Below are 27237 nucleotides of genomic sequence, written 5' to 3'. Positions count from 1 at the left end.
GCGCCGGCCCGTCTGGGGAGGTGGGTACAGACCATCCGCCTCTCTGAGGAAAGCGAGTCTGATCCCGGCTCTGGGCAGAACACGGCTCATTGTCACTGCTCTGTTCGTTCGAGTTGATCTTGGCACTCCAGCTATATTGGGCTTGAGCTGATAACCTAAAGCCAGGAGTGCAGCACCAAATAAATAAATTAAAAAATAAAATAAAACCCCAACAAAAACAAAACCACAAAACTGCTTTGCTCATTTGCTCACATTTTGATTATGTGTTTTTTTAGTTGTGTTTTGTTTTTTTTTTAATCCCTCTTTTTGTGCCAAAAATAATATTGCAAAATGTATGACAAAGACAAACCTACATTGGTTTCTGGCAGACTGGATGACAGAATAGGCCAGTACTGTTTCGTGTAGCACAGGCAGTTTTACAAATTCCTGGAACCACTGAGATTATGAAACTCCCAAGTTTATTCCCTTGCTAGCGCTTCTAAAGGCTGCCAAACTGGATACTAAGGATTCTCTCTGACGTGGTCTTGAGAACATTCCTTCCCAAGCCATAATCACTTATGTTTTAAGAGATACTTTCTTCTTTCTTTTTTTTTTTTTTTTTTTTTTTAACTCTAGAAGATTTACCATTTGAACCTCAGAAGACTGCAGAATGCTTTCTAAGTAGTCACTTAGAAACATCACCCTCTTACCTACCCAAATTATCCTCTGTGCCAGTTTAGAAAAACATCTTGTCACTTTGTCACTGGCTGAAATGTATTGATCCACATACCTGTTTGTCACTACTGAATAAATTCAAAAAGATGAAGATTTTCAGGTCCTTTCAGGTGCTATGTGGTTTGATTGAAAATGGCAAACAAAACTATATTTCGATCTTTGGTTCATGTGCTGAATTTGTAGTTCTAGCAGTGAGGAAAAACCACGGTGTTTTACTTACAAACTGATCAACTTAGCTCTGGGAGTCTGTCAGTCCTTGTCAGCCCGTGTCAACCTAAACATATTTTAGAGTAGAACTGCTTTTTAAAATGATCTATTGCTGTTAGTCTGGAGTTCAAAAGATCATTCAGGAACTTGCTGGTTTGATTAACAGCAGTTGGAGTTTGTTCAGGCATACACGTAGTTTCATTATATAGTACAATACAACCTTTACTCTGTATAGCGTCATTCAAACAAATTGTATGGCAAAATGCACCACCGAATTACATTTAAAATGCTCCATTGAATTAAGTACAATTGCAGAGATAAATGGGAAGAAAAATTGTAAGAATGGGAGAAATGTTTTCAGCTGAGGTTTGAAATTAACAGCCTGTTAGTATATTTGCATTGGCAGTGTTAGTGTTATACACTGTTTCTAGGACATATGCTAGCAAAAATCAGATGCAAGCTGGAGTTTTCCCAGGCAAATTTCCAGTTTGTAGACATTTTAAAATAATAATAATACTAATAATAACAACAACAACAACAACAACAACAACAGCCCCCCTTGAATTGTTATTTTTGTAATATTTGATTCCTAATATAGCTTGAATTGAAAGTTAATAGACCTTTCCTGAAATCACTGGAAATACTTATCCTAGACTTTTTTTTTTTAGCTTCCAGGGCAATCTTAGTTTTTGAAAAAAAACCAGAAACCTTAGTGTGGTGTTTACTGGTTACAACACTGTGGTGTTGTACTCTTTGGGAAACATTTAAAGGAGTGCTTTGTTTCCTTTAAAAATATACAAGTATATTATTTTTGCATCTAAAGTAAAAGGGAAGCAAGCTATTAAAATATGATGTTTAACTGATGCTTATTGAGAAAGCAGATAGGCTTATTTGCTCACATCATAACGGTTATTTGCAGTTCAGCTTAATAAAATAATGCGTTGGTCAAAAGCTGATAGATGGGTGGTTGCTTGTAGTGTGAGCTGATATCTGGGGATGGCCCCAGGCTGGCCACAGAGTAGGTTTTTGGTACTCTAGGACAAGCTGAGCTGATCTGCAACCTTTGAATCCTGCAGAAACTGTAGATGCCGACAGACAGGGATGTACAGGAAGAAGGGCTGACTGCACCTCTGCCCTGGCAATCCTGGGCAAGAGACAAAAATGAGGTCAGGCAGTGGCACTCAGGGAACCCATTCTTTTGTAGAGATTAGATATTAGGGAGTGCTGTGGGATCTGGGTGGCTCAGTACCATGCAACCAGCCGTTGCTCAGCCACTGATGAAAATCCTACAGTGGTCTGTGATGACCCAAAATAACATTACCACGTAGAAGCTGCTTGGCCTGGGGAAGGTGGATTAATGGTCTCCAGCCAGGCTGCAGTGGAAAGTTGTCATAGGAACTGCCTTGCTGTTTGGCAGGGCTGTGCCTTGTCTCCACTCCTTTGAAAGAACACCTCTGTAACTAATCGCTTCAGGATAAGAAATACTCGTATGCCAGCCAGCATAAACCCATGCAGAGAGCAAGGCACTTCGGCTCTGCCCCAAGGGAAACTGAGGACAGCGCTGTACGTCAGCAGAGACCAGCCTGAGTGATGTACCTTGGGATGAGTTCACAGTGCCTGCTCCACACCCTGTCCTTGCCTCTGGGTGGCTCACGAATGCTGGGGGTACTGATATAAAACAGCTGTGGCTTTTTTAGCAGTGAGAATAATAGGACAGAAAACTGAACAGAATGTGCCTGGGAGTAGAAGCTTTGTCTCACTCTTTGGGATGTGTTTGGGATGGGATATGTTACCAAGTCAGCGCATGGGAATTCTTCTCTTATTGTCTGTACTGCATCTGCTTTTTAAATTTTATTTACAGTGTTAGCAGCACAAATGTAATTTGAAATTATATTTGAAATGGCCACAGTCTGTGTCTTCAAAAGTTGGCTTTCTGTTCCGAAGCATTATCTTATTGAGTACCTTCAAAGTGCACATTCATATAAATATTTCCTATTGTAAAATATCTGTTTTCTGCTACTAAAGAAATTATTATTATGTGTCATGGTAATGATGTTTGTAGCAATGAGCTGTATTTTGCTTTTTAATCATTACGACTCCTTAACTGGAATGGTTCCTAAAACCTTGGACTGTGTACTCTACATAGAGAGCCTGTATAACAAGAGTCTGCTTTCTTAACACAACCACAGAGAGAATCCAGCATGTACAATAAATAGAACTTAATGTACTGTAAATTGACCTTAAGCAACATCTGGAAAAAATTGCGTAGGTATTTAAGGTAGCCACTGTAAGCAATTGATAATCTAAACCCGCCTACATAAGCATAGTCATTAAGCATGTGTTTGCAGGGCTGAAAAGGTGCTTGGGAGACCTGCCTATATGAAGCCATATTAGGGGAAATACAGTTTTTTATATGACAGCATGAGAACTAGAAGGGAGTGTGAGTAATTCAGCCTAAAAAAAACCACAGCAGTCTGTGTAAAATCTTAACTACTACCTGAATGTGTAACAGTTTCTGCACCTTACTATAAGGTCAAAAGCAGGTTTGCTCTTACTTCCTGGACAGTTGGGTCCCCCAGTGTAGGAGCAGTGAAAGCTGTGTGCCACCCCTCATGGTCTTGTCACTGTGTCCATTCTGGTACAGCATGGGAGAGGCCAAACATGTTGCTTGCTGGTGACCTGAGCCTGTCATCTTCTGGGTATGGGTACCTGCTGTGGGATTTACCAGCACAGCTAGCCCCCTTTTGGTTGTTTCATAGAGATAATGTTCTGACTAAACTGGGGAGGTTGGAAACGCCGTTGTGGTGATGTGCATGCTACCTTCTCTTAGCATGTAAGCAAGAAAACAAGTGGGTTCTTACCCTGTGCATCATACCAGCTAAAACTGCTTTAAATTCTGCAAAGGTATTAGCCCATTAAATGTGAAGAACAGGAGATGCAGTAATGAGGTACCTATAGAAATGATGCTGGGATGTGAGCAACCTGTTGGTTTCTCTTTTGAAATTAAAGGGTGTGTGGGCACAGCTTCTGTAGGTGAATGGAAGAAGAAAGGGATGTCCAGGGAGATGTGATTCTTTTGAGATTTGAAGGTGGCTCCAAAGTGAACTTGGTAGAAGCAGACGTGTGGGAACAAAGTGCACTAGTACCGCTTGTGTTGTACCCATCCTGTAAATCAGAAGACAGTTTTGGTCTCCAAAGCTACCAGCCTGGTTCTTTTCACCACAAGTGATTATTTTAAAACAAAGGTTCCTTGAAGTCATTATGTGATCCAAACTTAGCTTAATTTAGTAATAGAGTGTTCACAGCTCCCAGCTGCATTCCAGATATTTTCAAACAAAGACTGACTATTTTGCATATATGCTTACTACAAGATTATAATTTAACCTTGCTTGGCACAATTGGTTCAGAGGAAAGGGTAAAACAGAAAGAGATTTCCTGTACGGGTTTGTGCGGGAGGCTCTGAAGTGGAGTGGTTTTCCACTGTTTACTTAAGAACAGGCCTTTGGATTAGCTGGCTTTGACCCAGGCCTTGTATTGTAGTTCTCCCTGTTAACCTTGGCATAATACATAAAACACTTAACATACATTCTTGCTAGATTTTCAGGAAGCAAATTCTCGCTGAACACTCCAGGAAGGTACACTTCCCCAAAATACTTTCCAGCCACAGTGGTCCAACTTTGGCAGTTGTGGTGGGCCAGATCTGGGTTGTGGGACCCTCTGGGGGGGTTGCCCCTTCCTTGTGCAAGTTGCTGCCTCCTGCTCTGCTGTGGTAGCAACAGCTGCATCCCAGCTGGGTACGCTGGGCTCAGGAGGGAGCGCTTAGCTGTTCAGATAGTGTTTGCTGCTCAAATCAGTATTCCTTATCTCCTTTGGAGAATGGTAGCTGTGGGTGGGAATCAATTCATACTTTACTACTTGGACCCTGCTTCTCTTGACGTTTGCATCAAATGTAGTGCATCTGTCCGTGGCATATAACAAGAGAAACTTTTAATCAGCTTCTAAAGTAACCTAGGAAGGAAAGTAAATTTAAAAGAGAGAAGACTGATGGTTTAGCATGAAGCATATAAAAATCTCTAGCCCAGCTGAATTCAGCTGGTGTTTGGGTTGATCCACTTGGTGATGAGTTGCACATAGGCATGCACGGCAAATAATTAGGAACATGGGGTCAGAGAAGAGCATGTGAATGTTCTGCCCTCAGAAACCCAAAGAAGTGCTGAGTGAGATTTATGCCAGGGCTTTGTAATCACAACACAGCAATTACCAATAATAACATCTAAGGGTAAGTGCTAGTGAACTTCAGGCTGCTTAGGTAATTTTGGAAGTCAATAAATAGAACCAGTTGCAATTATAAATAATCTTTTTAGATGTTGATTTCCTTTCTTTTCTCCGTCTCCATCTGAGATACCATTTTTCTGTTGGATTTTTTTTTCCCCCCCAAAGGAAGAGCTGAACATGTTGGCAAAAGCATTTCAAATGTTTCTTTCTGATCTTTTCAAGTCACCTTTTTGGATGTTACAAAGCAATTCCATTTCAAGGCTATGCAAAGACATATGTGGCCTTTGAAGTCACAGGAAAGGGCTGCAAGATTTGGTCCTGAATGTCCTGGTGAAGTCATGTTGTTTCTGACACCTTATGCAGTATTCACTGAGACCTTTTAAGAACAGATCCCTGTAGTTGCTGCATAATTGTTTCTTTTTTGTTGTTTGTTCAGTTCCATTTTTGTAGTATTATTCTCTGTGTATGCATTTAGGTCAGGATGGGCTCATTCCCTAAAGAAAAAAAACTGATCAGTTGAACATAAATTGCAGGTGCTGTGAGCATGAGTTAGCTTGAGGCTGACCCTGGAAGCTGCTCTTACAGTTCAGTTCCTGTAGCTTTCCCATCATTGAATACAAGTGGCTGAGTGAAGCTGGAAAGCGGAATTTAACACAGAAGCAAGCCAGACTGGTAAATCATCTGTTAGTTCTGCTGTCTGGAAACTGAGGCAGGAATCAGATTTCATTTTCCGCTTCATGTTGCAAGCATCAGTCAGTTGGTGCACCAGTGATGAAGGGCAAGTCAGCAAGGCAATGCTTGTTTTGAATCTTTCCATGGTTTGGGATGCTGCATTTCCACATTGCTTTCCTTTGTTAAAAAAAGGAAAACAAATCATTGCCTAAAAGGAAGTACAAACACATGAATTGTGTCTCTCTCAAGGGAGAAGTGGTCAGCAGAGCTTTTCTACCTGTAATCAAAAGCAGGGCTGCAGCTGACAGGACTGGATAGAGCTCTGCTAGGGAAAAATTATTAAAAAATGAGCATTTGCTACCTAAAGCTGTGAGTGGATCAAATAAGCAGACACAAAACTCCTCTATTTTTCAAAATGCTTGCTTTACCTGTAAGCTAAGCAGTGACTACCATACCAGACAATCTTCTGCTAAGTCCTTTTTAGTTAATAATATGAATTTAGCTTTTAGAAGGCATTAGCGTGCCTGTACCATTAACCACTTGGTGACTGCAGACATCCTGAGCAGAACATGTCTCACACATGTTCTGGCATTTATTAGTATCCTGCTCATAATGGTGTTGAAATGGGATGATTTTATAGAGTGTGTATGTTAAAAGATGTCATTGCTGCAATCATCAGCAGATGTGTATTTTATGAGCAAATTTTATACAAACTGGAAAGAGCTGTACTTGCTGTGATCTAAGATGACATATCTATCTGTAGCCTTCAATAATTTGGGGACTTTCTCACCTCTGATCCAGGAAAATAACACTGTGGCCTTTCTAAGAGATTGTTAAAAACATTTGTTTTCTAACCTTTCCTATTTTTTTTTTTTCTTATTATAATAGAGTAGGTAGGTTCTTAACCTCTTGTTTTACATGTATTGTAACTTCTCTAGCAGTATTGCATTGGCAGTTTTATGAGCCAAGGCCAAAAGACTCTGCTTGCTAAACTTGAGCAATCAGGAGTGAACAGATGATGAAAAACTAACAGTGTTTTACTCATCTACCACTCCTTTTTGGTGGTGTTGTTTTTTTTTTTTTTTTCACAGACATCTGGTGAGTAGATATTAACAAAGACAGTAATAAAAAGCACTTTCAGTCCTCCTAAATCGATGTATGCTGGTGGGGTCAAGAAACGAATATTGGAAAGGTTAGGACATGTAGACAGCTGTCTTCCCTGTGTTGTGACACTCAGAGCCGGGCTGGGGTTTTTTCCAGTTGCTGTTTTGAAAGCAATTAGAAGGAGTCATTTCTGTGGCTGCACAGGAGGCTTTGTGCTGGCTGGGCACATGGTCAGCTTTTTTTTTAGAGGCTACAGCAGGTCAGGTAACATGCTGAAAAAGAAGTCCTTCTTGGTGAATCAGGGTTGTTGTACTACTCTGCTTGGGACAAACATTTTTAAAGGCGTCTCAGAACCCAGGGGATTCAAGCTGTTTCCTCATCCACAGCAGGAGCACAAGACCGCACTGTTGAATGAGTCTTCAAGTCTACACCGATGAGATGCTTGAGGTTCCCCGAAAAGTCCCAGCCAGAGGGAAGGTTCAGTGTCGGGAGCTCTCGGCTCTGGTTTTGGGATAACAGGGACCTGCTTATGATGCTTTCTTAGTTGTTTGTTCATGTTCTCTCACCCTTCAGGCTGGCAGCTTTCTTCCAGGTCACAGCTGATGGAGTAGGTCTGTCACCTTGTCCGTGTTCCTTCAGAGCACCGTCTATGCTGAGACAAGTACAGAGAGAGCACTATGTGTGTCCTCCTCAGCTCTGCCAGGGAACAGTCTTCTATGTCAGAAGGGTTGATTTAATGTCTTCAAAAACAGTGAGGTGAAGAGACCATGGAAAGATGACTTTGTTTTCCTCAAATGAACTTGGTGGTTTGTGTTTTGCTTGGATGGGATAGTAAAAAGTTTCTGAAGAAGTTGCAACAGTTAGAAAACAGTATAATATAGGCCTTTGGTATTGCTTGATAAAGCTGAGACAGTTGCGTTATCAAAGAGAAGCCAGAGACTTAACAAAAGCTCAGAGTTATCATAGATGTTCAGTTATTTTACTGATTAATTAAGTTATGTAGGTTGCCTAAGAAATGCTGTGTGAATCACCAGTCTTTTGGAAGTGCATGGAAATACTGCAGAGAAAGTATTTGTAAAATTAATTTGCTTGTAGAGTTTCCTGCAGTGGTGCCTAGGTACTACACATCTGTCAAGATTAAATGAGATTTGGGGGCTGATAATACCTAGGTGGGGACACTGTTGTGCCCTGAGGACAGACTTGTAATGTCATTTGTGATCAGTCAGACCATAATTACTATGTTTGCCTCTGATTAAAAAACAGGTCAGAAAAGGAATGAATTGTGCTCTGTATGCAGAGAGGAACTTCACACCATAAGAGCACTTCAAAACACCTACAGACTTCATGTTCCCTGTTTTGTTCATCTTTATCATTACTCGATTGGTAGGTCTATGTAGCTTGCTTCTCATCGACAAGGAGCTGCCATGTGGGGCTGCTTGCTAAGTACAGAGTGCAGGAAAGGTTTTGAGTATGTGCTTTTCTGGTCTCCATGATGAGTGTACTCCAGCCTCTGGTTTGGGGAGAAAGAGGATTTCTGTGTGGTCACCTGAGGGGTACCTGTGGTTACTGAACTAGGAGGAACATAGAGAAGGAAGGAGTTGTACTTCTGGCCTTTGTGAGCATTTCAGGAGGGTGTTAGAGCCAGCCCAACAGTGATTTCAATGAGCTGAGCCTAGATGCAGAAGACTCTTGCTGTTCTCGCTTGAAATGCTAGATCAGCCTCAGGGAATGTGTCTCTGAGGAGAGACAGGTAAGCATTATTAAGGGCAAAAGTAGGAATCCCATGATATCTGTAGTAGACTAGTATGCCTCTGGAGCCCTCTATGTTAGGGTAAATGAGAATCAAGATCCTCTTTGCTAAAATATTTATGTATTTATCGTCACAGTGCCCTTTATAACCAAGCAGTATCATTAGATTGTCTTGTTTGTGTTTTGTGGACAAACAGCAAGTTGAAAACTGGTGAAGTTTTGTGTATGAGGTGTGTGGCCTTGCTGGGTGTTAAAGCTTTGTCTCCTGGGTCTGGTTTAATTCCACAGTCCTCAGCTCATCCTTCTTTTGGAAAGATGTTTGGTTTTTTTGTTGATTATCTGCCTGTTGTTGGTGGGTAAGATCTCAAAAGGAAGAGAGACCAGGTTAGTATATGAGCATTTGATAGGCTTTTTCTTAAAGAAAGTGGGAAGAGAAGAGAAGAGCACTGAAAAAGAAAACTCTTAGCAAGACAAAAAGAGTTCTGACTGGTTTTGACAGAGCAGCTCTCCTAATTACCGGATCGTCTTCAGCTGTTGATCTCAGTGTTTATTTTCAGTAACTTTTTTAATGAAGGAGGAGCCAGTGTTCCCCAGTTCAAGTATGCCGGCTTCTTTACTCAGCAGCACGTCCCTTGGCAAGTGTTGTGTCCAGAGCGCTGGGACTCGTGCTGACTCGCCAGCTGGCTGTCCACACCTGGGCTGAGCAGGGACCTCTTTCCGCCAAGGCTGGGGGAGATGTGAGCTCATGTTTCCAGCCTGCGGAGATGGTTCAGATGCTGATTCTGCTGTCACATCTGTTTTTGTAGCCCATAAACACATAAGAGAGGGCCTATCCAGTTTGGAAAAGGGATCAAGTGTCTCTAAAAAATCGTTATTTTTCCTTTGACTTTCAAAAATTAGAAAAAAGCCAGAATAAGCTTTCAGTATCTTTGCTTTTTTATAAAATATTAATGAAGCATGGACATGATCTTCAGGGACAAGAGAGTTTTTTACCAGTAAGTATAGTCAGTCAGGAAAGCCAATAAAAATGTCCTCTCTCACCTTCAGTGTTAAGAAGATAAAGAGGACTTTTGGCTGTTAGTGTTATCCAAGCTGACCCAGTTGCATGCTTTCAGAATGACTGTGCTGCTGATCGGAGTTGGGCATCTCAAATACTTTGTCGGTTGCTAGTGCACTTCTGGAAAGACCCGCTAAGTCTGTATTTGCTTCCTGAAACACAGTGGAATCTGATGAAAAGCGTCATTGTTTTGAAACACCGTGATCTGCTGCCAAAAGAGCTGCTGTTGTATAATCCTTAATAGCAGGTTAGAGTGGCAGTTGTTCCTTGGTTTGAAGTCTGTATGTGAAGGATGGCTTTCCAGTTCTCTCTCCGGGGATGGCACGTCTCATCTTGTTCTCTCTGTTTGGGAACTGTAACTCACACAGAGGTGTTCAGCTACTCTGAGTTGGTAACGGGTCCTTGCACATGTTTGAACACCAAGAGTGTTACTTAGGGATGACAAGCTGAAAGAGACAGAAGAAACCAGCAGTCTCCTTTGAGAAGGGGGGAGCAAAGCTCTGACTGCTGAGTACCAGAGGTTATACTTGTCTATTCATGCAGGCAAGTTTATTTGTTGCTGAAGGTGCCTCGGGTTGTTCTGATATAAAACAACAGAGCTGGAATAGAAAAGTTAATCTTGACTTTCTGATTTGCAGAACTCAGTATGTTCACTTCCATGCTGACGTTTCTACTTTCGTGTTGTTTATATTCACCTGTAGCTCAGCTAGCATGCTGTCATGCTTTATCCTTTTAGCAATGATACTAATATTTGCAGATATCAGTCAAACATTGAATTGCTGTTGTGGTAGGCACTTGCATAAAAGCTTACCTTCCAGTTTTCAGCTAAATCAAACACATTGGAACTCTTAAATATTTTCTTTTGGGTGGACTGGATCAGAGCAGAGGGATCAAATTCATCTGTAGTTTTCAGTCTTTCAGGACCTTGTGCAACCAGAGCAACTGCTTACAGGAAAAACAGTGTAAGTAAAATATTTGCATTTTCTTATGGGTTTCTTACTGGAATTTAACAGCTGGAAACAAAAAGCATTGAGAACAACAATCTTCTTAGCCAGGTCTGTGCTTGCGATTGGCAGGCACTCAGTTGGGCGGCAGTTTGGGAACCCCCAAGCAGAGGTTGCTGCAGGCTGCTGGAGCCCTTTTCCCAAGGAAATGAGTTTCCCCGAGCCCTTGGGGTGCACGGTTCATGCTGGTGTTCGCTCAGAACAGTTTGATACATTTGCCTTCTCTCCAGGTGAAACCTGTCTCTGGAGGTTTCTCTCCCATACTGCTTGTGCCTTTGCCTCTTATTCACTGATACATTGATTTATAAGGTGAGGAAGAGTCACCTGAGGCATGATACTGTGTTTGACCGACCAGTTGTGTGCTCAGACTGTTTGATTTTTCTTCATTAATTCTTGACTTCGTGAAAAAAGCTGATTTAAAAATCACCCCTACCCACCCACTCCCCCCCTACCACGCTTCATTTTCCCTCTGGTGATGGAAAAACTACTTCAGAAATTTGTTTTTTCATAATTAGCTGTCCTCTCTGTTAATATTTTTTGTGTGGATTTATCTAATTTCCAGTTATAGGCTCTTGTTCTGTCATTGCTAGGCTAAAGAGCCCTCCACAGTCTCACCACTTTCCTGTGTGTACATGCTTCTAGGCTATTTTCAAATCACCTGCGGAACCACTCTCTGTAAATTAGCCCATCTTCTGCTCCAGCATTATTCTCTGTCACAGCTTTATTCCTTCCTCAATATAATCAGTGTTGTTCTTGAATTGGTTGAGCTGGCTGAAGACAGCTTTCCAGCACTGTTTGTAACAGTGACATATACGCACATGGAGTCCTGCTTGGTGGTCTTGTACATCCAAGGATCATATTTGTCCTGCAGTCGCAGCATTTCTTTGAGAGCTCATATTTGCTGATTCTTCTCTGTGGCATAGCTCTTGCTCTTCTGGATCAAGTCTCACATTCCTTAAGTATGATCTGCCTTCTTTTTTTCTACTGATGGGACAATACGAGGCACACTAGACTTTAGAGAAATGGAGAACTAACATTACTTCTAACAAACTGTTTGTATAAGAAGCAGCATTTTGGAAATTACTTAACTAAAATGGTAATTCAGCAGGAGATGTCGAGAAACACAAGCTATATGGAAACTAGAAACTATGCTAATTGGCTCATTGGAGAATTTGTGGTTCCCATTTCAAGGCAGTAAACTCAATTACAGATAAATGAGAAGAATGGATGGTCCCATGGCACTCAGAGAGCGTCACATTTGAGGTTTGCTCCTCACAGAGTTGCACTGTGGATTTTGTAGTTTTCCAAATTACTTTTCAACTATCCATAAAATTGATTATAATTAAATAATGCTTAAAATATTTTCAATAACTAGTGCTTCTTGGAGTTCCTGAATGACTAGAAGTCCTTGGATAAAAATGGATGGTAACCAAAAGGAGCTCCCAATTTACCTCTTCTGGTTTTTAGTGTGTCTAATGCGTTTGGGTCCTGGATTATTACTGGAGCTCTAGGCACTATGAGGCCACTCGGGGGGTATGGTTATCAGCAGAAATACTGTGATTAAAAAACAAACAAACAAAACAGGGTTTTGTTAAATATATTTTACCACTTATCTGTTATCTGGCCATTGCTTTAGCATCTGGCTTTATGACAGAGGTAAAATTCAGCCTGAAATTAAATCTAATCCTATAATAAGCCACATGAGTAGCATTCTCCCTTCTTGTACTGTACCCATCTAGAAATAACCCATCTGTCAGTCAGACCATAGGCAAATAAATGTATGACTGGAAATCCTTTACCAATTTCACTAAAAGCATGCTCTTGGAAAAAGAAGCTGCTTTCTTGATGTCAGCACTGCGGTGATGCCCAAAAGAAAGAGCTACCTCTGTTCTACGGGCGGACTCAAAGCCAGTGTTGGAGGTGGCAAAACTTGGAGGCGGGAGGGTTTGTACAATCTATGGAGCAAGGAGAGTCTTATCAGTCTAATGTATAATAATCCAGTGGGTCTTTCTATACTGCCAAGTGGGAGCTGCTGTGAGCTCAGTGTGTGTGTCTGTGGTTGACCCTAACAGGTTCTTAACAGCAGATCTCTACCTCTTTAATATGTTGTAATGGGCTTATAGAATTATCCTGCTTAAAACCAACCTCAGCTATTAATTATCATGAGCTGAGAGCATGCTTTGAATTGTATCTAGGAAGTAATTTAGTATTCTAACAGGAAGAACATACTTTGTCCTTCCTGCTGTCATGAACCTGAAGCCATGCTGTCCAGAGAGGTGGCCACCCAGAAGTGGAAGTTCTTGAAGTGAAGAACTTAACTTTAGGCACAAGGAGAAAAAAAAAAAAAGAAGTCAATTTTCTGGTTTAAATCATTTACAAGCTTCACTGCTTATATTTGTGGGCTTTTCAGTGTCACCAGAGATTTCAAGTCATGGACATACTAATTTTCCAAAAGCGTCACTAATTGAAAACACCTTTTGGAAACAATTTGCTGTTGGCTATTAAGCAGAAGTGTTGGCAGTAAAACAGAGTGGTTTGAACTGTCATCCCATGATTGTGGGGGAGAGGGAAGGAACTATGCAAACTAACAGAACGCGCGTGTAAGGCTGCAATTCAGAATAAGATCGGGGTGTTGTGCGGCATCCATGCAATCCCTGCAGCTTGGGGCGAGTCAGAAGCCAACTCCTTAGCGGCTTTTGTCATGCGTGAGTACAGGTACTGCTCAGTCTTCAAGAATTTGTAGACGTGATCTAGATACCTAGTGTAACTGATACCTTGACCAAGACTTTATATTTTTGTCTTCTAATTCTTCATTAATCAAATCCAATGTTGTCATTTTCAGTATGTTTCCTAGGTTTGCCATCAGTTAAAGCTGATGTTGCCTGAAAGGTATGCAGCTAAATATTTTAGGATTCCTGGGAAGACTTTGTCAGACTGTCTGGTTAAACATGTTCATCTCTGATGTGTATTCTGTAACATTCTCTTGGGTAGCAAATTGAACAGGATGTACTTCTTTATCATCCAGGGATTAACACACTATCATCCTTTTTTTTTTTTTTTTCCGATGCAAACTAGAACTAATTCCTGAAGAATTCTACCCCTTCTGCATTGTTCTGCATTGTTCATCATCTCTGTTCGGTAATGCCTCTGCTCCCTTGCTAGGGTTTCTCTTGTTCCTACCTTACTTTGAAAATCTCTTTTATATTGTCCTTAGCTCTGCAAAAGTGAGAGTTCCACCAAATTTTGCAAGTTGGTTTATCGCAAGACTTTTTTTTTTTTTTCACATTGCACTGGTAGGAGCTCAAGGAGTAGCTGCTCCCGTTTTCCAGTGTATTTTGGTAGTACTTCTGGATTCTGTGATCATGCTGACTTCTGTACATCTAGGACTTGCAGTTCTGAGTTATCAAGAACATTAGAATGTGGACTGGGGAGTCCTCCACCCATTTTCTTTGCATTGTTCTTCCCAAGCAGAGCGTGAGCAGAGATTTTGGTGTTTACCTCACATGAATAGTTCTCCTGGGTTTCGGAAATACCACTCACCAGGCTTTTTTTCTCACTAGTTGGCGTTTTTAGTTCTAGAAATTCTATGTCACCTTGCCTTCCAGCAGCCCTGAGATGTCTCTTGTCTGCTACATCCCTTTGGTGAGTTTGTGATACACACAGAGTTTGGGGTCGTGGAGTATTTTGAGGGCTCTTCCCTCTCGGACTCTGCTTAGTGGGAGAGGAGACTGAAATGGCTGTGTTGAAGAAGAGACTGAAATAGTTTTGAAAAGGAGACTGAAACGGTTGTTTTGAAGAGGAGACTGAAGTGGTTGCATGACAAACAATTAAGTAGGCCACAAAATGCGGGTGCAACATGGAAGGCCAGAGGTGAATGCAGGGTTTGACCTCTGCAAGGCACAGAAGTCAGGAATGTTTAGGAATGTGTAGAGTTTAGAGCTTGCTAAGGGTATATCAGTGTAAGCATTCCTACCAGGCAGTTTCAAACAGGGCACATATATCAAGGCATGCGTATATTTATGGAGCTGGCAGTGTTAAGCATGAAATTATATTTTATATACTTTTTAGCTACCTCTCAGTGTCTGCCAGTTGATGCTAATTATTGAAATTAGAATTCATGTTCAAGTGTAGTGCACAAGGAAGATGCAGCATATCTCTCTGATTCGTCCTGACTGGTAGGAACTCAGACTGCTTTTTAGTACAGGGACTGAGGTATTAGGCCTTCTGCATTTGATTCCCGCTTGCTCTGTGTTATTACCTTCTCTGTGCCTCGCAATCCTTAGCTGACAAAACAGGGACAGCACCTTTTACTGCCCCTAGATGTATTATGTGAATGAGAGTTTGTAAAGCGCTTTGGCATCACAGGCGTGAGAGCTGCTGTGCTGGGTGAGGCCAAAGGCCTGCCTGGCCCCTGATCGCACAGTGGCAGTAGGAGATGCTATTGAGGGGGATGACACAGTCCTGGACACTTTCTGCAGTCCATCCCAGGATGTCAAATACTTCAGAGGGTCAGAGGATTTGATGCTAGCAGAGTGGGTTTCACCTCCTCTGATGCCAGCTGTCCCAAGTGTCTAGCCTGAACTAGGTGCAATCTGCTTCTGCCCTCGGTGGAGGGAGAGGGACGCTCCTGGGAAGTGAGTCACTCACTTTTCTTAACCACCCTCACATGGTCAGTCCCCTCAGCTGCAGAAAAAACTGCTTTTTCCCCCCCCCTGCTCTGTTTGTGAGGCCGGGCCATGACCTGGACCAGGAATTTGATATGAGTCTTGAACAAGCCAAGCTCGGTCCTCCTCCCTTTGCTTTTTCCCTTTCTCAGGATTTAACATGGTTCATTGCTTTCATGCTGAGACCTCACAAAGTCCCTTGCGATGGAGCAGCATTGACATGGGGAGCCAGGAACTGCTCTGGGTTTGGCAAGGGTACCACAAGATTTGTCTGTACACCCACAGCCCCCAGCTAGATGCAAAGCTTTTAAGGAGCTAACGTTAGCTGTGATGATTTTTCTCTCTATTCGCTTTCCTCTGTGCACGTACATGTGTGGGTCGTACTGACAAGGTATTAATGATTCTTGAAGCAAAACATGTGAGAAGAGGCGGATGTAGTGCATGGCAAATCAGTGTGAGTACGCTACAACCTTGGGATTGGTTAGTGATGCTTTTGTTTTCTGCTATATAAGCTCCCAGAGAATATCCAGGAAAAAGTGGAGTTGGCACTGCTATTTTGTTCATCTCTATGTTGTATTGCGTGTGCCTCTGATTTGGCATTGCATCATCGGAGTGTTAAAACAAACTGAGAAAAAAAATACAAGCAGTCCGTCTAAGCTGAACACATCGAGTATTATCAGGTGCAGACATTTCTAACTGTTGACTGAAATAGATAAGAAAAATAATAGTAAAACTTGAAGGGGATGCTTTTGGACATGTTATTTTATATGTATGAAAAAAATACACTATGGATAATACTTGAAATCAGCCAAAATCTGACAATTGGACCCAAGTATGTGTCCTGGATAGTAGCTCTGTAACACAGCTTTGAAGCTGAGATTTTAAATACTTTTTCAAAATAAACCCTGTATCATAAGTGCTATCAGATGCTTAATTAAGACTGGTGAGGAGCATGTTTGCAGTAAATTATGGGGAGGTGTTCTGACATGCTTTATCTATGTAAAGATTTCTATTTTTATGTGAAGCTATTTACAGATTATTGATTTCAAAAATAGGTTTGTAACTAAAGAAAGATGTATCGTATTTCAGAGTTGAGAATCTTGCCTGGCTGGCTGCCTGACGTCTTAGATGTTTATTCCAGTGGCTTACAAGTGTATGGAGAGAATCAGCCCTTCTTATGTTTCTCTCTCTATTTGGGAAAGGGAATTTGTATTCAGGGATCAGGTCCCATGTCTCTTACCCATGCAGGTAGGCTGATTTTTACACCTTAGAAGCATCAGAACACTTTAATTAAAGTTCATGAGACTTTTTGTGTGAGTAAGATTTTTGGGTAGGGAACATCCATTACAATATCTTTTGTCAGTTTTTAGTGTTTCATTTCAAAGCAGTGAGCTGTTGTGACAGTGCCAGTGGAGCCTGCTAAGCTGTAAGAGTGCCTTTGAGTTCATGTAATACAAAACGTCCGCATAACATTTTTTTATTTTATGCTCTCTGGACATTAAAAGAAAGATTTTAATAAATAAATCAGGGTAAAGCCTGAAGGTAGAGGTAATATCTTTTATTAGAGCAATGGGTAGAGTTTGAAAACCTAGACAACTTCAGTGCCCAAGAGCTTGTCTATTTTTTCCAGCCATACCAGTTGGTCTAATAAAAGATATTGCCTCTGTCTACAAACCTTGTCCTGCCTATGAACTCTGTTCGTCACAGCTACAGCAAAACACTGCTGAATTGTTAAAATAATTCAGGCCTTTCTTGCTTAATTATGGAAACTCAGATTTTTGTGGTTGCCTCAGGTCTCAGCTTTTTGAATCCCAGCACACACAAAATGATGCTGTCTGGTTTCTCCTACTGTAGGGGAGGGTTTCATCACATAGCTCAAACTACAAATTTTAGAAAGGTTGTTGTTAAAGGTAGCCTGCTACAGTTCTTCTGCCATCTGGATTTTAGGGTATTTTGTAGGATGCTATTGGTGAACTATTAGATGTCTGGCTTGGATGGCCATTGGGAACTGTCCTGTCCTAGTACCTGCATCAGCATCTCTGATGTGGTGTGATGGTGATGGGAAGCAGATGAAGTGGGAAGAAGGGGCTGGCAGAACGGAAAGTTTCTGGTTGTGGCTGTGGATGTAAATCTTTGAATCTTGCTATGTCTGGCTGGGTGAGCAGAACAGTGTAGCCCTTCTCAGTGGCTGGAAGCTTGGATTTGGACTTGTTTCAGCTGGAAGACCTAGACCCAGAGCTGCCTAAGAGTCAAAAGATCAGCCATGCAACAGTTTTTCAGACCTATTTAACATGCCTTTTAGAGGCCATAAATGTTTACATCTTCTGGATCTGCACCTGTAGCTCTAGGCTAGTAGCTTTAAAATAGCTCTGGGTAAGACCAAGATGGTGGTGATCTGCACCATCTTGAAATGTCTGTGGAGCAGGCGCTTTTCCACCCTCTGCGGACACAAGCTCTTTCTATATTTTGCAGTCTTGGGGTTGTACCGGCTCCCTCACAGTGCTGCACGTCTCAGCTGCTGACCTGGAGTCTGTCGCTCTTGCATGGGCACTTCTCCTCGCCCACGGGCTGTGGCTGCCATTGCTGCCCTAAGAGGCATTGCTGGAGGCAGTGTCCTGCCTTTGAAGTGGTTGATGCTTGCAGGCTGTTTAGTTCTGTGCCCCGTGCTGCCTTCCATCTGCCTTTGTGCGCGGTTTAAATAGCTGGAAATTACTTGTAAGCCCTTGGTGGCCGGGGCCTGGGCTATTTTAGAAGCTGCTTCTCCCTGCATGCCCGGTTGTGGAAGTTGCGGCTGGCTGGGATGGCCCGTTGCCCTCTTGCTGCGGTGACCTCCTCTCCTGGGTGTGTTGCAGGGAATTTGGGGGGGAGAGCTCTCGGCTCTGGCATGTGGTCCCTTGGGCAGCCTGCCAGGGCCTAAATTTGGTGACCTTTAGGATATGGCAGAAGATACGTTTGTAAACCTTAGTTATAGTAACTGGGAGGCACACAGAGAATGCTGAGGGAGGGAGGAACGTATTTTTTACAGACAAGCTGTTTGCCCTCTGTTTGATTTTTATGACCAGCAGATAGAAGGTAAATAGACTAACAAATGCCGTTACAATTGCAACTGTTGCTCTTTAATCAAATTTAAAACTAAAAAATTACACAGATTTCCTCTAGGAGAGTAAGCATGTTTGTGACCGCCAAAAGTGCCATGACTTCCAACGCTCTGGTTTGGACACACTCTCTACTTTGGGGAAATAATCTAGTTTCCATTCTGTAAAATGAGTGCAGTCATATTTTAAAAGCATCTAGAAATGGTTTCTCTATCATTACCCTTGTAGCTTGTGGGTGGTTTTGTTTCCTTTAAGGAAGGGCAAACAAGCCAAGTCCTGCGGTCCAGCAGTTGTGTGGGTTACACAAGAATGTGGTTTCACGTTGTACCTAACTTGGTATAACTGTGGGATGCGTCTCCCACCCCATTCTTTACACCGACACTAAAGATAGCGTTGTGGCAGGTTGAGCTGGGTTCAGCCTGCTGACTAGTGGTGGACTACCCAGTTTTTGTTTGTTTTTGTTTGGTTGTTGTTGATGAATGAGGACTTGAACTGGTGAGCTGAACTGACTCACCATGGGTCTCCTTCACCAACCCACCTGGTGCCAGGGACACAGCAGGACACACATCTGGCCAGAGGAGGGGGCGAGCAGGATTGCCCCAGTGTGCTAGTAACAGTTGGGAAAGGGACCCCTGTTTCCTCACTGCAGGGCCTTCTCGATGAGAAGGACTGTCCAGTGGTTTGGTTTTGACAACCAGAACTTGGGAAGGGGTGCAGGTGTTTGTGAAGACCTGCTGGTGAATGTGTGCCTTGCTAGTGTTACAGATTTGCAGTGTGTTTGTGCTCTGTCTGAATGTGGCTGAACTGCAGAGGACAAAAGATCGTCTTTCTACTTTCCTTCCAATTGTTTCTGCTAATTTAGCATCAGTTTGAAGCTTTGTCTTTGCTTAGAGATCAAATGACCAGAGACAAGGCTCTATATTTTTACCTTGTGGTAAAAGTAGCAAGATCAGTCCTGCTGGGGTTTGTAGGGTTTACCCTGCTTAAATTATTTCATGTGTAAGGGGTAGGTTTTCCATCAGCTATAGCTAATGCATACTAGTAACTCTAGTGTCAAAAAATACTCCTTTTCAGCAGTGAAAACAAGTCTCTGTTTCTAAACGTGTTTCACCACATGGATAGGAATGACTTTGCAGTGGAAAAGCACTACGTGCTATGTGGCAAAGCCTTCCTAGCTCTACTGTTCTAACACCCTGTCTCATTAAACATCTCAGAGGAAAGCATCTTTCTTGACCTGCAAACTCAAATCATTCCACGGCTACTTTGCAAGACTTCCTGCATGACATTGCATTTCCTCATACCAGGAAACAGACAACTTTCTGGTAAAAAAAAGCTGTGAACTTAAATAAGTTTTTCTCTTCTGCCTCTTTCAGAAATAAATAAGCATTTGAAGATGACAACCTCATGGAGCGACCGACTCCAAAATGCAGCAGATCTCCCCGCAAACATGGATGGGCATGCTCTGAAAAAGTACCGCAGGGAAGCCTATCACCGGTAAGTTGTTCATTTAACCCCAAAACTGAAGTGCTGAGACAGAGGGACATAAACTAAGCATAAAATGGATGTCTTGTTTTTTGCTTGTTGGTTAAACAGAAAGGTTGTTCACACCTTCCTTGCAGAAGTGTTAGTTTAGTGGAAGAGAACTTAGAACGTAGCACAGTATTGGCCTGGAGGAATTTACTATCAGTAGAGCTGAGATACATGTACTAGAGTGCGTGAGGGTACAATTTCTTAATGCAGTTGAAAGATTAATCAAAGTTAGATTTTGGGATACAGGCTTTCAGGTCAAGAAATACGCAGTAGCAGAGATGTTATAGTAATTACTGCAGTTCAAACTGGCAGAGCATTAGACACTGGAATGCACAAATATAATAAGGAGGAAATAAAATTAGATCAGAAATTAAGCGTTTGAGAATTGTTTCTAGTATGGTTAATCGTGTGTGCCACAGGAGCATGTAGAAGCACTAGTCAAGATCTCAACTTCATTTTCTATGGTAGGTGTGCCTAAAACCATCTTTGCTGTAAAACAGTTGCAGTCTATGTAAACAAGATAGTATATGGAATAAAATAAATGGTATCACTCTCGTTTTATAGTTTGGGAATCAAAGTACAGACACTAGATTGTTTTCACAAGATCACATTGATTTGGTTGAGCACAGAATTTAGTCCACAGCTCCCAAGGTTCCGGGCATAGAGCATAGAAGATGGATGCAGTCTGTATCTTTATCAGATGTCTGGATTGTTACAGAGTTAAAAACAACAGCATCTAGTAGTTGTCAGTATTCTGTTTGTGGGAGGTATATCTTCAAAGTTTAGCTTGTTCAGTTTGAGAAGTCATGTGGTATGATGATCAGAATATATTCAGCAGGAGTTGAGGAGATGTATGTCTGATATAGAAACAGAGTCAAATTTCCCAACCTCATGCTTAAATGCCATGTTGCATTTGTGATTCATATACAGTGGTATTTCTGAGAAAGTGTTTTGGAAGTGTTAGTATCTTTTGATTCTCCAAATGGAGTATAATTAGAAAAAAACGCCTTAGCATTATATGATAGGCCAGGTTTGTGCAAGTTGCAATGTGTAAGGCTAAGTAATGGATGCTGTGATGCATTTCTGAAGCTTTCCAGTTTTCAGTGAATATGTTGGGGCACATGTCTTAAGTGGTGGCATTATTTGAGTCTGTCTGTGTCAGCTGGTTTGTCAGATATGGAGATGTCTAATGAATGTAACTATATATAGCATGTAAAAAGAGAGGGATTTATACCATTCCCTGGCAAAAAAATCTTTACCTTGTTGAAGTCATTGACAGGTTTACCTTTGTGTCATAATTTTACCTGTGACTGTAGTTGTGTTACTCCTGATTTAGACTGATGGAAATGAAATCAGAATAAGACCTATTTATTTATTTTTTTATTTATTTCTAAATATTTCCTCAGCTTTTGTTATGGTTAGGTGCTGACAGTCTGCTAAGTGTTGTACAAGGTCCAAACGAAGCGGTACTTGTCCTTAAGAGCTCACACATTCAAGTCATCATGTTTACCCTCATGTAAGAAATCTTTACTTTCAGAAAGAATTTCCTTATGGAAGATGAGAGTGTACTCGTATAAAGGAGGGTTTCCCACTAGGAGCTGGGATCTGGTAGTCCAAAATTAGTCTGTGGTATAGTTTAAGTACTCCTTTTTAGAATCTAGGAATGTGTTATTCAAAACATATTGAGCAGAAAAGTTGCCAGCCCTTCAGATTTTCATGGAAAGCACAACATTGGAGATACATGAAGTAGTTTTGAAACTACTACCCTCTTTTAAAAAGAGAGAGAAGGAGGGATTGAGGGAGAGGGAGGGAACGGGAGAGAATGAGAGAACCTGATGCCAAGACTGTAGTATAAATCTGTGCTATTAATGGCTTTGGTGTACCAGTTTCATGGGAGTTATTTTGATCATCCAGTATTGTAAGAATCTGAAACAACCTCATTCCAGAGGCAGTGTTGTCAGATTTCTATTTTTGGTATTTTTTGTGATCTTAGTGTTAACAGATGTGATTTTACTTTAAAGATAAGTGCAGACTTAACATGATAGAATAGGACTGAAGTTATTTCCCCTTGTTGGTTTATATTTTATTTTTAGTATTTTAATAATGGCTTAGATGTAGAATATGTGTGCTGGTCACAGCCATCAGTTCTAGGATGTAAATTGTTTCAGTGAGGTCCAAGTATACTCTGACTCTTGGATGTTGTTAAAGGACTGCCAGCTTTATGAAAAAGATATAAAAGATAAGGCATCCATTGTCAATATTATTTTCTTTCCCTTTCTTTTTCTTTCTCTTTGTTTTTATTTGTCTTTCAGTCTCTTTTTCTTCTGTCTCTTTTTCTTGTTACTCTAGCATCTGAAGAACAAAACCCTTAAAAACATTAAAGTGACTTAGAAACAAAAAGAATAAAAAAGACCACTGAATTTAAAATTATTTTTTCTTTTAACCTTAAAGCTGGTCCCAGTGATTTTATGGGTCAGTCAGGAAGGCTAGAGGAGCTGGGCAGCTGGGCCACATTTACAGGTGACCATAACTGGGGCTGGCTTTTGATATCAGTGTCGAAAGCCCAGTTGGGCTCAAAGTAATTCGTTGGGATTTTCTAAATGCTGCTAGTAGTTTTCTGAAGCGTGAAATTTTAAAAACTTGTTTCACTGTTTTTTTACTTCATACTTACTTAAACATCAGTGGAGATACCTAGAACAATTGATTTAACTTTCTGGTTCTCATGAACTAGGCCTGATCTGATGTACTTGAATTGTAAATGATGAAGCAGCATAAAATAAGGGGAAAAGTTTCCAATCTGAGAAAAATAATTTACCTTAAAAATAAAAGTGTTCTTGTAGGAACGAAACTTTAAAAAAACTTTATAAAAAAATAGCTCTGAAGATGCCACTCTAATAGTCATATTTTATTCTGGTTGTTCATACCAGGAGTGTGTTTTTTCGGGTATTGCCCTTATTGTATCATACTTGATGGATGGATGTTCAACATGTAACATTGTTGACAGAACTCCCAGTTGAGACTGGTTTAACTGGTGTAATGTATACTGACTCAGACTATGATAACTATATGATAATCATGTCTGAATGCCATAGGCAAGAATGTTCAAAATCAAATATTTATAGCTGTTTTCCTCTTGTAGCTGTTTTTGTCCCAAAAGTTTTGCTTGGTGTTTGAATCAGTTAGTATAGCTGCTTAGGAAATTAGAGTATTGATGTCATTGATGAATTAAGCAAAGCTTGTGAATATGAACACATATGCTGTAGAGCCCAAGGGCTGTATGAGCAACATCAAGAATCAGAAAAATCTATAGGGGAGGGGAAGTGGTGGGGTTTTAGCCTCAGAGTATTTCTGATGACTTTAATTAAGTCTTTTTGGTTAGCTAGTGTTACTATCAGCCACAAACCTTGTTAAACAACATTGTTGGAGCCTGTTGGAGGTGAGGTCTGAAGATGAATTAATATACAAGCTAGATGTTATTCATTCTCTAGCAGAGGTCACTGGTAAGAGGATACTGTATTACTGTGCTATTGGCAACATACATTTTAATTCGGAAATAAAATGGATGTGTAGTTGTTAGTGGCTTTTCCTTAGTGTGAGTGGTTGCGAGGCCACCTCCCTCATGTGCTGCTTGTTGACTTTTCCGGGTAGAGGATAATCACTAGGTTATTTGTTCTGGAGGAGTACTGTCATTTAATGTGATAGTAATTAGGCAAGAACTAGGTTGACTCTGAGCCACGAAATTGCCTTAGTGTCTATTTTTTAACTTGGAGTGAGCACTTCTAGGCACCCTCTGGATTATCTCACATAGCTCTTTAGGGTTTAAATAGCAACCACATCTAGTTAAAGCAAATAATGGAAAAAGTTGGTGTTCCATCCACTCTTGTTACTGACAGTTACCAAGATCCAGGAAACAGGTATTTGCGTTTACTTTTATTTGGTGCTTTTTGCTTAACAGGGCCGTAAGGCTGAGATGGCCTTTTGGTTAAACATACAGACTTTGGGATGCTTTTACCATTTGGCACCAGAGTCATTTGAGACTTGTCATCCTGAACATGGGGTTTCTGTTGTTTTAATTTTGTTCTCTTGCACTGTTGTTTACTGGCTAGTGCAGGGGATGTGGCATTGTGATTCCTAATCCTAATTCTCCTGCTGATTTATCAGAGAGTATTAAATAATTTCCTTCATAGTTTTGCACTTCAGTTGGCTTTTAAAGCATCTTATGGTGGTAACATGTGTTAAGTGATTTAAACTGATAATATATGCTGAGATCCTGGTAAAAAATGGTATATACTTTAATGATGACAAAGCAGAAGGACTACCAATTGATTGGTCTGATTTCTAGGGTTAAAGATATATTTTAGTTTGTTTAAATTTATAAACTCCGGGCTATTGACTGCTAATCTTGTTTCTTCACTTTATTGATACTGGATCATCAGTGATTGCAAACAGGTGGAAAAGTTACATAAACTAAGGTACGAGGCTTGAAACTTTATCTATTTGTGTAGCTATATAAAAATTCTCTCTTAAAATGATCAGTTTGTCGAGGTGGCAAATGAGAAAAATGCCTTTATTGGTCTGAAAATGCTCTTTTAATCAGGCACGTTCGGATAGGCGATGTGTGGCATCTTGATGTTGCCCTCAATGAGGTGGCTCTGCAGGCACTGCTGACAGTGGTCTGTCCTCATACATCTTTGTGCAGCCTCCGTGGACTCGCGCGGTGGCATGTGTGCAGCCCAGGGCAGCGTGTGGCTCTCTGTATTTATTTTGCTTTAGTGCTTTGGACATTGGAGAGAGGAGGGAGAGGGAGCGTTAAGGCGGCAGAATGGGCAAGCTTATGAGAAAGCAGAACACTTGCCAAATTAATAATAAAGAAATTACATTAAAAATGTCCCATGATCCCTGGCTTTAATAGTTTGACAGAGCAGACGGGTGTTATTTTGGGATGGAATCCATATGTGAGCTTCTTGGAACTTTGCTGTTGCCTGGGAAGAAAACCCAAACAATGGAAACAGAAATGGCCAAGCCTATCGCCTTCCATCTGATCACTGCTGAATTTCAGAGGGAAGTGCTCATAGTCATGTTTCTGGGTACAAGCCTCATCAGACGTTTAAGTTCCAGTCGGAACCTGATTGTCCAGTTTTCTATCACTACAGTTGCGCAAGGACAGTTAGTCTTGTGAAACTGCGGGGCACTATGTTGGAAATGTTACTAGAAGCAGCCAGGAAATTTTTGTGCCCTTCTGTCTTCCCTGATACCGTTTCATCTGCCTGAAGTCCTTGCGAGCCCAAGCACTATCTCTAAATACGATGACAGACATACTGACATCAGAATATTCCTCTTTGGTTGAAGAACAAATAAAATGAAACTCTGAAAATCTAACATTGTAAAAGAAAAATATGAAAATGGTATGATAAATAATAATATATGGAATGGTCATTACCTGCCTAAAGAGGCAAAAGAATAATTGCATTTGTTTTAGTAGTTTAAAGCAGTTTATTTCTCATTCCTTCTAAGACAGATACTAAAACATCCACACCCAAAGACAAGACATTTTGATGTATGTTAGTGTCTTAAGGTTACTCACATGATTTGTGCCTGGCAAGTGAAGTTGGTGAGGGATTCATTCAAGTTCACTGCTGTTGGTGGAAGTCACTTGTAACCAGAACTATAATGTCATGTAGTGAGACATCTCCCCCAACCACACAACACATGGGGACTGGCTAGTAATACTGAGAACATCTGTTTGTCATATGAGTAGCATACATAAGATTTTTTTTCATAATTAACCTTTTAAAGAGGCTGTGTTGGACATGAGAGGCTATTAAAAGCTAATCTGTTTAGTTCCCTCTTATTTCTTTTTAACTCTTCTAGCTTATTAAAACATGGAAGTTGTCCATAAAGTGAAGATTAAGCAAAGTGCCTAAACTTTGAGGGAGCAGGAATCTGAGCTTTCTAGCTAGTTAGTCGCTGTTTTGTAACTCGCTCAAGGCCAACTGTCCACCCCGGTCTTTTTAAACACGTATGTAGGTCATGCTTAGCCAGCTCCCACTGTGTTTGCTGTTCCACTCAGCACTGTTGCAGATTTCTTTGTATTTATTAAATTTCCAGTGAAACATACTCTCCTGACTAAAAATGATTCTTGCTGCAACATATTTCTAGACATATTTGGAAAAGTATTATGGAAGTGCTCTGATGCAGACCTCACCTCACGTTGTTCATTTTCATTGTCTCACTCTGAGGTGTCATGAGCCATGTGTTGAGCTCTTCCTTAGTTGTATAATTCTGTGCGTTTTTTTTATTTTGTTCGTCATATTACAAGAATATTATCTGTTCAAGGTTCATTCATGGCACAGAAAGCTTTTGAGATTTTGCACAAATAAAAACATTTCTCTCTCTCTGCATTCACTCCTCTTCTGTGTTACTCGAGAAGAGTGAGGATTTATGTTCTGGCCTTAGAATTAATTGACAAGAAAGGCAGCAAAACCGAGATCAGTTCTCTTGTAAAAATATAAAGGACTGTGAATTGTAGTGTTGAGCATATCAGGGTTCTGTGACTCCTTTTATGCACGCGCAGCAGTTTGTTCTTCCTTGCAATAAAACACATTTTTCTCTTATCCAGCACAATGTGTAGAGCTCAAAAAGAAAATAAATACTGTCATCAGTGAGAGCCTTCTGCTGTGGCCAAGCAGCAGGTTTTAATCTTCGAGGAAAAACTCATTAGGGAGGAAATGTTCTTCATCATTTCCCTTAAACAGCTCCTCACGTCCATTTTTCCAAAGGCATGGATCTGTGCCAGGCTAAGCTTGTTTTTTCATCAGGAAAGGAAGATGAAGGCAAGAGAAAGGCAATGTCCTGTGTAAGGAGATGCTCTGGCTGCAGACAGGTGTGAGGCTGGGCAGGTGGGTTTAGGCAATACCTGGTTTAGGCAATACCCGGTTTAGGCAATACCCGGTTTAGGCAATACCCACCTCTGACGCTCAGCACAAGGAATGGAGCGGGTGTTCTCACACTGTGCCTGCAGTTTGATTTGTCTTACTGCCCAGTGCTGTTAAATTTTTAGATCAGTTTAATTTTTAACTTCAGTGCTCCTAATTAAAACTATTATTTTCTGAAAGGAAAAAAAACAGAATAAGGGGAAGGGAAAGTGTGATTTCTTCTGTTTCTTG

At 41.0% G+C, this 27237-nt stretch overlaps 1 protein-coding gene across 1 annotated transcript in view; it reads left to right on the top strand.

Annotated features, from left to right (window-relative positions):
• The window catches only part of NT5C2 (5'-nucleotidase, cytosolic II), a 62432-nt gene that overhangs the window by 764 nt on the left and 34431 nt on the right, over positions 1-27237 (top strand). The window contains exon 2 of the mRNA XM_082054694.1: positions 19915-20035. Coding sequence (XP_081910820.1) covers positions 19935-20035 — 101 coding nt within the window. The 5' untranslated portion in view covers positions 19915-19934. The remainder of the gene's footprint in view (positions 1-19914; positions 20036-27237) is intronic.

This window comes from Streptopelia decaocto, assembly GCF_964273445.1.
Source record: "Streptopelia decaocto genome assembly, chromosome: 5".
Taxonomy (NCBI): domain Eukaryota; kingdom Metazoa; phylum Chordata; class Aves; order Columbiformes; family Columbidae; genus Streptopelia; species Streptopelia decaocto.
This window is presented reverse-complemented; position numbering and strand designations above follow the sequence as displayed.